Below are 12,240 nucleotides of genomic sequence, written 5' to 3'. Positions count from 1 at the left end.
CCATAGAACCGGCAGTCGCGTGAAACAATTTACCAGCAGCGGTGGAATCAATGAGAGGCCGCGGCAGCCACGCGATCTCGTTGGTCGGGGAACAGGTATCGGACGCTAAATCGGCGTCACTGCACGTCGTGGCTGTTCAGTCGACTCAAATTCGTTCGAGTTAGAAGCTGTCGACGGGTTCGTTCGTATGCATAGCCTAGTATGTTGATTGGCTGGCACGCAAAGTCGGGCATCCACCGCCGCCACCGACAAAGTCTAGCCGATGCACGCGTTTGCCTGCCTGCCTGTCTGTCTACCTGTCTCTTCGCATGCTTCGTGTCTCCTTCCCTCTATGACGGATATTGCATACGCGTCGTATTAATATGTATTTAAATTAACGCCACAAAGCGATTCGAAATCACGCTGCTCGCCTCAATGGCAATTGCCACTCGCACGTAAGGGCAGTTTTCGAACTGTGACCTATTATCTTTATTCTAAATTTGCTTAGAGAAGAGTTATTATTTCTGGCTTATGGACTCCTGGAATTTTCTATTGCATAACGTGGATTCAATTTCAAACATACTTGAGTAAGTGGAGAATATTTCGAAGGATTAATTTGTAGAGGAATTTTGTCACACTACATAGACATAACTCAGATTTCAGTCGAACACGAAATTAAATTCAATCATGTCCCTAGGAATTTACAGCAAACTCGCAAGCCAATGAATTCTGTAGTAGACGGGAAGCTGTTTCAATTTTCTTGGAAAATGTTCCACGATTTTTCTGTAGAAGGACTGAGCTTTCCTTTCAGAAAAATAAAAAACACCATTCATTGAATGTAACATTGAAGCCTGATATCTGAACGTAAATAAAGAGGAAAATTCAAGGTCCGAAAAAAACGAATCGATTTTCCTGTCTTCGAAGCTCTTACGCTCGAACGTGTGAAACGACCACTAAAGTCAAACTGTATCACCCGACCCTCTAATATATCTCGTCGAGAGAAGAAGAGGAGACTGCCTTCTTATTTGGTGATAATTACAAGAGATTCCTCTGGTCGATCGTCCCCACAATCTTAAGACCCGTGCATCGGCTTTTCTCCATTCAACGACCCGACGCTGATATCACGACAAGATACTGCACGTTGAATGGAAAATTGATTAACGCCATCGCCACTAACATAATATGTTTTATCAGCCCTTCCAGATAACCGCAGTCCTTCGTCGAGCTACTTGCGAAGGCGATCTCTCGCGTGTACACAGTAACAGACCGTGTTTATTCGCTCCTGAATTAGCGTCGTCCTTAGAAATCTAGACCACGATAAGTCGTCCTCGCGTGAACTGAGCAATTAGATGATCGATTGCCAACACCGATTCCCTGCCATACGATCTCGCCTGTTTCCATGGAGTTACTTAATCTTCGCGTTATCTTCGCATTCACCTTGTTTGTCTACTCGCTAAACACGATCGAAGGATCCTCTAAAAGGACCCCGCGTAGAAATCGAGAAAACCATCGGCGAAGTTTCGCGTGAGAATGGAAAGATGCAATGAGAGTCTCGTTTTTCACGAGGCATTTAAGCTGCTTTGCATTTAACAGTGTCCCGGCTGAATAGTTAAATCGAAGCAAGCGATAAGGCGGATTCGTTCTTGCACAGGTAGATAATGGAAGGGAGGGAGGCTTGCCGACGTTTCTGGGAAGGAACACAGGGTCCGCGTGCAGCAATTAGTCTCGAACAGGAGTGTCAACTCGCATGATAGATAAGGCCGCGTGCGTGCTAGAAATTGCACCTAAGAACCGAAAACGTATGTGTCCGATGCAACTATTATCGTTGTCAAGACAAACACGCGACTTCGAGCAATAATTCTCGCTGCATATAGGGTATCCAGCAACGAATCGCGCAGCCTAGAAAGAAATTATACTACGAACAGAAATTTTCTGTAAAATATTCTTCGAAAACTACGAGATGCAACTTTGCCAATATGCTTCAAATTTCTTCGCGCCAAAAAAATCTGAAGTCGCGGAATTTCGTAATTTTCTGAGCATCATAAACTGTTGCTTCAGACTGATAGCATGATCAAGCTGCAGATTGTTTTTCTGACACTGCAATAATGGCTTCAGGCAACTTCGCGGATGTTTTTTCGCGCTCCCGAGGCGTTCATTTAAATAGTTCGCGTGCTTCGTTCAACTTCGCCCGGCTGGTTTCCGTGGCGTGAATCTAATCGAAATATAATACTAATTTACTTGATATAAACGGACATTACTTTCCGCGGGTGTAATTATTTACCTGGCCATTCGTAGTCGCTGCTAGGTGCTTCCTTTATAATTACACGAATTCCATTAGCGGTGGTCGCTATACATCTAACGCGTATTACACGAAATACTTTTCTTGTTACAGGACTCGCTGACTGAAAATGGGCTCCGCCGTTTCCGCGAGAATTAAAATGTAAATTGCAATGGAACTCGAAGAAACCTTATCTTTTAAATTCTATGGAAGGATTCATTGCTCGCTTTCCAATCGAAAAAGATCGCCGATGATTTACAATTAAAAATGTTTCAGAGCTGCGAGAAAGCATTGGTGAAAACTTACCTTGGCACATGATGGTGATGATGTGGAGTATGCTAATGGTCAGGTACCGTCTCCTTCTCTGATTGTCCGCCATGTTGTTACCGTTCCACTTCTTATGCTTCTGAGCTTATCTGCAAAAATAGAATAGTAGCAAGTTAGAGACCAAGTGGAACATTCCGTGTTATATAGCTTACTCTTTGTTCGCATAGAATATTTTATTTCTCAACTATTCGAAAACCCTTGAAAGTATTGCATTTCCCTTTTCCCACGCAAAGACAGAACAAAAGCAGCGAACTGACGCGCGCGTAAATGTGTCAGGGAAAATACTAAGTGGTACAAGGTGCATGAATGACCGCGGATCGATAGCGATGAAAAGGGATGGTGGCAATTAATAAATAAACCTGTCCATCATTAAGGGCGACAGGCATCGGGATGGAGCACGAGAGGAATACGTAAATACGCATCCATCTGGTGCGGGACGCGCGTCCGAATGCATATTGCGATGCAACGTATCGTCGATTCGTCGGAAATCCACAGGGCCGTGAAATCATTAACGCATGGCTAAGTTAGTGTAATAGAGGGACGGTGTAATTAACGAACGCCCAATGTTAATCAAGTTTATTGGGCTGTAATATATGTACGTACAACCACTCGAGATGATATAAAGACTGTACTCCCGTGTAGTACAGACATGCGAGCCGTTGATATCTACGATCTCAGATCGCGCGATGAATGGATATTGGAAAAAGTGGAGGGAAAAGATTCGACGATGATTTGTGGAGGAGTGAAAAGAACGCGGCGGGAAACGTGATTCGAGCTGCCTGTAAGAGATCTAGAGACTAATTTCGAGTTACACGTGGATCTTCGTGTTTGTGAGTCGCTGATCCTCGTGTACCAATCGTGATCCTCTGTTAATCGAGAAAGGAGTTAAGGTTTCAAAGGATGAAGGCAAATTCTTAAAAAATCTCTACGTCTATAATAAGCAGAACCTCCGAATGAAGTCAACACTCCACGATGATGCTTCCATAGGACCATTCGCACTGGAAACAAGGTCAAAGCTGCCCGACAACCTCACTGCAGCCAACAAGTGGATACAAATTCACGTCTGACTAATTAACAAAAATGCGCGCATAACGCAAGTAAATTCGTAAATTGAATTCCACGCTGGGTAGGTTTTTTACCAACGCGTGAGTACAACTCGCGGTAGACGCGAAAAACTCATGTTCAGGACGCAACAGACTGATAATTCTAGCTAATGATTAAAGTAGTATCATTAACAGAATTTACTTCATCAACATCCACAAGATCTCGCTACCTTCATCGATCATTTATCACCTGCGATTGCTACTCGCGACTCCAGCTAAAGGATCGCGACAACAGGGCGTCAAACGTCTCAAATTCTTCCTATGCACCTAAACAGAAGGTTTAATTGAGCCTCTCAGAGACTCAGAAGGTCGTTGCTCGAGCACAATAGCGTCGAAAGCGGTTTACTCTCTGATAATCCGAAACCATGAGGTAACTCTCCAGCAGAGAATTCAGGACATAAGACACGAGCCACGGTTCGTGTAATATCGTTTTTTATGAAGAACGTAACTATCTCTTGAGCGCAACATTTCAGCTTTGTCCCACGTACATCGATGGAACGTGTAATCAGTATCTTTAGCCAGCAAAACACGATCCTCCATCGCGCAGGGGAGTCACGTACGAACAATTTCGTCGACTTGATACAGCCAGAAGTTTTAATTGATGCGCGCGGAGATTAAAGTCGACGTGCAAAATTTCGCGCTAGGTAACATTGTTAGGATGATTTTTCTTGCAGTTAAAAAGGCGCGAGCGCGAGAGACGGTTCGAGGGTTAAGGGGCCGTGTCACGGTGCGTGTAACTTGATTCATCGCGTTATTACAAGTTTTACGAGTTAATTAACGGAGATTTTTAGAGTAATATCGCGTCGGGTACTTCGGCAAAGCGGCTCTTGTTACTACATCACGCTTTTACACATCCACGGCGTTGAAATTACCGGCGGCAGCCCGAGCTATCGCGCCCGACCCATAATTAGTAAACTCGGTTAACGACATGACGCCCGCTCGCTGACGCTATCGTACCTCGTTCTCTTTTTCCGCTTTTTTCGTCCCCTAAACTTCTTCCCGCACCGTGACCACCCCCGTAAGTATCGCAACGAGAAGCTACACATGGCCCCAGGGACATCCATTAGCCCTTCGTTCGTCACGGATCGCTGATTAATAAACGCTTGCAAGCTTTCCGGTTCCACGGGCAACAAGTTTAAATGAGCCCCGAATCGCTGCGAGATCCTATACCGATTTACTCTAATTAGTTCGTGTTTTGTGTCCTGTGCACATTTTTAAGGTACCTCTACTTTTGTAAGTCCTTAAATCCGAGAGTATGTTTGTTGTATTGAAAAGTACAAATTTTGATAGGATGTGCAGACTTGCCAGAATTTTTTCTGGAGGTGCCGTTCGCAGAAGTATAAAGTTCGAACCTTTCCCTTTAATCTAAAAAAAAGATCAGGTCGCTGCGATTTTTTTTCGCAAAGTTACAGTACTTTAAAGTAACCCTTGCGTTTGAACAAAATTTCAGGTAGTGCCAATACGTGACAAAAATACAGGGGTTACTTTAAAGTACTGTAACTTTGCGAAAAAAAATCGCAGCGACCTGATCTTTTTTTTATATTAAAGGGAAAGGATTGAGCTTTACGTTTCTGTAAACGGCATTTCCGAAAAAAATTGTAGCAAGTCTCTGCATGCCGTCAAACTTTGCATTTTTCTATATGAGAAACATACCCTCATATTTAAGGGCTTACAAAAGTAGAGATGCCTTAATCTTAAAATCTAAACACGGTACCTTAAAGTAGAAATTTCAGGCTTTATTTTAAAAAAAAGATCACGATCCTACGAGGATTTTTCGCGGTGTTATCACCAGTCGGAGTTGGTCAATTTTTGCCCAAAATTTTTCTATACAACAATTTTTTTCGCAGTATATATAATAATGAAACTCGTACAAAAATAACAATATTAATATCTAGAATGCAGTAAATATCGGTGGTCACAAATCCTTTGCGAAGTAACGTCGTACACAATCTAACCAATTCTACTGCATTTGTTGCCTCTGTGCTCGCACAGAGTCTGTTAATCTTCCGATTGCAACATCGAAAGCTGTACTCATCGATATTAATTTACCTGAAAAATAAATGCCGCTCGATAACAAATTGAACAGTATGTAAATATTCGTCGCATTTGCGAACCCCCTCGCCCGGGACGCAGTTACATAAAAAATAGACGCGAAATCGGGGCAATTACACAATCATCTGCCCGACACGATGTCCCGGAACTGGTCCAGCTGCTAACGATTATTATATCGTTTTTACGAGTCTGTTTACCGGTAATACGCACGCGATCCCTTTTAACAGCGCCGATCGTTTAATCCAATCGGACAAATGGCCGTTAGGTCGAGGCTGCAGCGAGCGTCGATGCGTCGCGGGGCCTGCATCGGCTGCAACGGGCTGCTGCGCGTCCAGATTTACGAGGCGATTTACAAATTGGCGGTTATTGTGCCCCCGCTCGGAAATCAAACTGTCCTGTAAATCAAAACGTCTGCCAGCGTTCATTAAACGTCAGGCAAATCCCGGAAATCGGCCCTCGGACCAGCTCACCCTTTCTCCTCCTCCTCCTTCTCCTCCTCGCTCTCGTCCCGAGCTTCCGTTTCCGGCTCTCGTCTCCCACATTAGCGTCCCAAATTTCACAACAGAGCCCGTGGCTCGCGGAAAGTCGTAAACCATTCCATCCACTCCCAACCCCTCAGTGTTTTCCTTTCCTTTTTCCAGGACAAACGAAATAACTCCCGGCGCGGAGAGCATCGTCGAAAATAATTGTTTAATCTGCGCACGCCGCGTGACGAATCCCGCACGCTCGCTAGCCTCTCCTGGCGTCGCGACGCTCTATTTTTACGCGACTCGCGCATTTGCGGGGATTGCTCCTCGCCGCTGTTTCGGAATATGAATTGAACCAACTGCAGGGAACGGACCTCTTGCAAATCTCGCGATTAATTCGCGAAAGAGGCGCGTCGACTGTTTGACCAACGACCCCCTCTTCGTTTCGGAAGGTTACGGAGGGACCGGAGGAAACTCGTTTGTAGGAACTAGTGGTTGCGCTTTGGACAGAGTTTCGAGATACTTTGAATATGGAAACCGCTTGGAATATTGTTTCGATCTTAAGGATACTGAAAGTCGACACAGAGCTTCTGTTTACCAGCGTTAACTTGTTATGCGCAGAAATAGTAAAGATTCATTGCAACGAAGACCTTCCTGATGGCTGAGTATCCGACGCAATGCAGTGACTTTTTCCACTACTTTATGATGCACATTACTCCGATGAAACGCGGTCGTAAAGGTAGAAGTGCGAAACACAGCTGGAAACGCTGGCGATGGTTTTCCATGGTATACCGCAGTTTTCGATACCAGATCACAGAATTCGCTTATCTGCTACTTTTTCCCGAACTTCGGTCAAAATCAGCGATTTCCATCGAGAGAAAGAAAACGACCAACGCAGCGAGTAAAAATTTCTCTCGGTGATTCGGAATTGATTTATGAGATTAACGGAACGAAACCGACGCGCCCGTACGTTTCCCTAGGTAAAGGGAATCTTCGAAAGCCATTTCTCGAATGCCTTCAAAAGATAACATCTAGTCGTACGAATTATGCGATTAACCGAGAAAAAGGGATTCGAGGTCCCCTTTTTTCGCCGTGGGGGAATCGTTTTTTACGACGCGATCTTCATTAGAATTGTTACGAGGATTTTCCATCGAATCGAATCGCCCTGACTTCGCTGTCAGAAGGCAGGGAAAATTCTTTTTACGCCGCACGCGCGGCAGTCGTGATGAACGCGCTGCTGGAGGAGAAGAGAAGCGGAGGTAAAGGGGAGCAGGACGATTATTCGAATCGCCTGACATTTCGTCGGCGAACTTTGTGCCCCTCTGTCCAGCAATTTTCCTATTCGGGTCAGGCAAGATGACACGGCTGGTGACTCTGCCATTCCGTATCTCTGCTATTCCGAGTGTACGGTCGTCAACGGGAGAGAGGGCGGAGAGCAAAGGACGATATCGAGTCGATCGGGAGCAGCGAACGCGAGGAAAGTCTGCTCGTTCTTTTGAACACCGGTCAGAGATTGCTCGAAACACACCGGGACAGGAAAAACAAAACCATGAAGAAAATTCGGGCTGCATTCGCCTTCTCTATTAAGCGTATCAGTCTGGTTAATTTGATAGGAAGAGCGTGTCTTAAAGTGTTCGATATTTTTGAGCAATTTTCATCGAGCTTCCAAGGGCATTATCCTGTCTCGAAAGTACAGAATTACTAGAAGTCTTTACTATCTAGAATTATTCAAGATCCTACTGTCAAACCAAAGTGCTGATATCCCATCTAATTGAATCCACTTTTTCTATATTTCTCCACAACTGATGCAAGAACTTTTCGACCGAAAATCCGAAGTAACTCGACCCTCAAAGCACTCAGCTTCAAATCCCTCGATTCTCGAGTTCTAGCTTCCAGGGGAACTGAAACTGCGAAAGCCCAGAAATTTACGAAACCTGAATTCGAGCGAGGCCCCGTAGGTGGTCTGGAGGATCATAAATCTCTCGTTACGAGCAGAGCGAATAACTCATTCGCGATAGTTGCGTTCGCGTCCCGGTTCCGGGGTCGGCGCGAATTTTGCGGCGAAGCCCAGCGACAAATCGCGGGTCGAGCGATCGCGACAAAACGCTCGTAATTACATTCCGGAAGCCAGCGGGACGAAAAGCAGCGTGGCGTGCGTTCACAGTATCGTTTTGTGTCTTGGATAATTGCCGACACGCGATCCCGCCACGTATACGAGCGCAAACACACGGCAGCCGACCGTGCACTTGCTAATGCGCTGCATCACGTGTGGAGGCAGCATTTCCTAAGAATAATATCGTCATTTAGTTGGTTGGTCGACGTACGAAACCGCCCATCAAGGCGATCATTTTTCTAGAGCAAGTCCGTCTATAAATTATGAGAATGAGGAGACAGTCGTTTTATGTTCGAAGTTAAGACACATTCCTTTTGCACGAACCGCACGTGATGAGCATACGAGCGTAAAGAAGAAAATTTATAGGTGTGTTTTGCGTTTCACGAGCGACGAAATGGTTCTAGATTCTAGATTCATTTTCTATGATCTGCCGTGGCACTCCCTAGAGAAATATACGAACAAATTTGCATTTATTTTCTTGAAGAATGAGCGGAAGGTTACAAAAAGTTGAAGCTATTATTTCGTTTAACTTGTAGACTGAAGAATCGAGGACGTTCATAAGGGAGGGGGGCAAAGCATCGCGGTAACTTCGACAATAGCCGAGACAATCGTGGACCAGCTTATTTATCTAATATTAAAAGTTCTTAACTACCGACACTGCGGAGGCTGCTGGATCACGTGGACGAGGGGTGCTGAGAGGAGTGGATGGAAAAAAGGAGGAGCGATAAGAAAGGTAGAAAAAACGACGAGGAAGATGAGACTCTTTCGCGAACAGCTCTTTTGAAATTCGGTGAAGAACCGAAGAATGGGCTTATTCAGATCGACGTTTCTTAACGAGGAAAGTTGTGCTTACCGCCAGCCTTGTGTATTCTCGAGCGGGCTGATAGGGCAAATCAAAAAAGTCCCTTCGCGAATTATTTCTCCTGAACCGGGGAAAAATTCCTTCCAACTTCACGTTTATTAATATCACGAACAAGACACCGGAGCGGTCCAAGTTCCACGAGCCTTTCGAGACGCAGTTCCTCCACTGTCGATCGAATTTCGTTACTTTCCACTGGCAAGAAGTCCCGCCGTCGCCGTCCCTTTACAACCCAGGCGTCAAACGTTTTTCGATGATTGCGCACCGCCGCTATCTCGTCCACTACCGAAGGTACTTCTCTCCCCCAGGAGGAGAATATAATCATTCTTTGTAACGCGAAAGTGTGCATCAGCAGGCTCGAGCGTTCTTTAACCGGTAAGCCTGCATACTGTCGTGGATAGAGGGGAGTACCACGGCTACACTTTCCGATCGGCAACGTATATCTTTGTAACTGCAAGAGCACTTCGGGCTCGAGCACACTCGAGAAACCGTTTGAAGTCATCGAAAGGGAAAGAGAGAAAAAGAGAGGAGAACGGTAGCGCGCGAGAGAAAGAGAGAGAAAGAGAGAGAGAGAGAGTGAGAGAGAGGAGGAGGGGGGAAGAGAGGGGGTGCGAAGGAAAGAGAGGAAGGGTGGCGACGGATGGAGGAGTTGCTGATGTTTGCGTCGAACAGGCTCAAAGGGAAACACTCGGCGGGAGTTTGGTATCCGAAGAAACACGCAGAAATGCCGCGAATCCATTAGATGTCCGATTAAAAGCCCGCACAATTTGGTCCCGTACTCTCGTCCTCGATTCTTCGAGGGCAGCGTCGATTTTTCGATCCACAGTGAGCCCCACTCGAGGAACGTTCGATTCCAAAAAATTCGATCGTTTCGTTGGCGATAACGCGAAACGTAAATAGGGATTTCCATAAATCATGGAAGTTTAAAGCACGAGCCCGCGTAACGCCGGGACCAATTGGAAAATTTTGATTTGTAGCGCTTATCAAGAAGGGGCTCTGTAATAAGTCTCTTAAAAAGCGCACCTACAAATCGTCCATAACTCTTCGGCCGCGACAAAGCTCCAAATCCCCGATACGTTAACCCGCTGTAGCTTCCGAATCGACGGCGAGGGGTGACTAACAGAGAGAAAGGGTGAGAGAGAGGAAGGAAGCCAGATAATACGTACTTTTTCACGGAAGTCCGTGGATTTCCGGGGACATATCGTCGAGAATCCACGGTAGCCACCTTCGATTCCAGCGGGGTAAGTCCTCCTGATTCGATATTACCTGTACCACGAGGTATGTCTATGAAACATTTATACCACTGCACTGCGAGCGTCCGTTCTTCTGAAACGGCGATGGTAAACCGCGCTCTCGAAGATTCACTGCGGATCACGCGGCCACCAGATATATAATCGATCGATACGCCTCTCGGGCAATTTTCGAGTTAGTCAGCACGGATTTTCCGCCGAGTTCCTTCGACTCGTCAAACCACCGATCATTACACACTGCAATGGCGAAGGGTCCTCTCGATTCCTCGACCTCCGCGCTATCCTCGACCGCTATTTTATCGTCAACATCGGTCCCCGTTTTGCCGCTACGTTTCCCCCGATATTTTGCCTCGCAGGAATGAAAAATTGCTCTTCGCCGTTTTCGTTTCAATTAATGATGTCCTGCTCTTTTTTTTTTGTTTTTTTAGCAAACCTTCCCCCCCAAAGGCTGGTGTATAGCAGCGCTATGTTTGATTAATCGATAACGATAACTGTGCTGCGGCACGGCGAGTGATCAGCGTAAACCGCGTGCAACGGACTTCGATAAATGTAGCGGGGTTATTTATTGGCAAAATCACGCGTGTGGCACACGTAACGCCGCGATACCACGGAATGCGATCACTGGAGCGACACTGCCCCTCTGATCACCGGCTACACGATCGATCCGGGAATATTATGGTCCCACTGCACGGCTGGTCGGTGAGCAAACGATCGTTGATGATCCTCATAAATCTCGGAGCCGATTTACAGACCACCGGATTCCCTGTAAATCCGCGCGCGACAACCTCCAAGACTATTTTTATTTAAAGCCCAGGCACGAACGTTTACCCAGCGAGAGCCTGTGTCTGGTTGCAGACCTACTTGATTTATCCCCCAACTTTCTTTAACAAACTCCAGCCCAAGTCGTTAATAATTTACGCGGACCCTCGAGATCATAGTACACACGTTCCAATTACAAGAACGCCACTTCGGCACGTTCGCTCACCCTTGCCTGCCGATGACTCGCCTCAGCCTCGAGAAAGATACCAAGATACTTTGTCTTCGATAGCGAACTTTACCACGCGCTAAATATCAAAAAAAGAAGATCGACTGTTTTATCTATCAATTCCGCCCAGGTTCCGAGGACAGACGCAACCCTTCCCAATCAGCAAGAGCAAAGCCATCCATTTGTTATCCGAAACAGTGACCATAGGGAACTAAAAAATAAAAAGAAGGTATCCCAAGTACTTTGGCCCGTGTCGAGGATAGACGCACCGGTTCGAAACCAGCAAAAGGTCAGTGCTCCGTGGTGGCCCTTCGACAGTTTATTCTGCCCTGACAGGGGCACAGTCCCGCGCTGGGACCCCCGCAAGGTGACTAGAACCACGAACGGAACCGAACGAACAACTTGGTCGACGAACTCGAAGCACACCAGCACCGTCGCGACTACCCGTGACGGACGACGTGGACGACGGTTAACACGACGACACGCCGCGGTAGACTAGCCCGTGGTGCGACATCCCGAAGCCCCTTTAGCCACGACGAGGCTACTGCTGCTGAACGCTGGCTGGTGCTGATGGTGGTGCCGGTGCTACTGCTCTACCCGCCTCGTATATACTATACGACGCGAGCACGGACACGCGCGCCGACCTTGCGCGAGCGCAATACCTCGCGATTCCGGCAGTAGGGGTTGTTTGATGCCTGCCTCCTTCGAAAACGCTCCTTTTTTCTTCCCTCCACTTGCGCCGCCACCCGTCCAGGGAGATCTAAGAATTTCTGCTTTCGATACGATACCCACGGATTGCAGACACTGTACAATCAACCCTCCTATAA

The 12,240-nt window shown here is 46.5% G+C and overlaps 1 protein-coding gene across 2 annotated transcripts in view; it reads right to left on the bottom strand.

The window, feature by feature from the left end:
- LOC143185744 (lachesin) overlaps window positions 1–11,264 on the bottom strand; it is a 193,903-nt gene extending 182,639 nt beyond the window's left edge. For both annotated transcript variants that reach the window (XM_076388982.1, XM_076388981.1), the window contains exons 1-2: window positions 10,345–11,264; window positions 2,564–2,673 (exon numbers count right to left, since the gene is read on the bottom strand). In XM_076388982.1, coding sequence (XP_076245097.1) covers window positions 2,564–2,636 — 73 coding nt within the window. In that variant the 5' untranslated portion in view covers window positions 2,637–2,673; window positions 10,345–11,264. The remainder of the gene's footprint in view (window positions 1–2,563; window positions 2,674–10,344) is intronic.
- Between the last annotated feature and the right edge of the window lie 976 nt (window positions 11,265–12,240).

The sequence above is a fragment of the Calliopsis andreniformis genome, chromosome 12 (assembly GCF_051401765.1).
Source record: "Calliopsis andreniformis isolate RMS-2024a chromosome 12, iyCalAndr_principal, whole genome shotgun sequence".
Taxonomy (NCBI): Eukaryota; Metazoa; Arthropoda; class Insecta; order Hymenoptera; family Andrenidae; genus Calliopsis; species Calliopsis andreniformis.
This window is presented reverse-complemented; position numbering and strand designations above follow the sequence as displayed.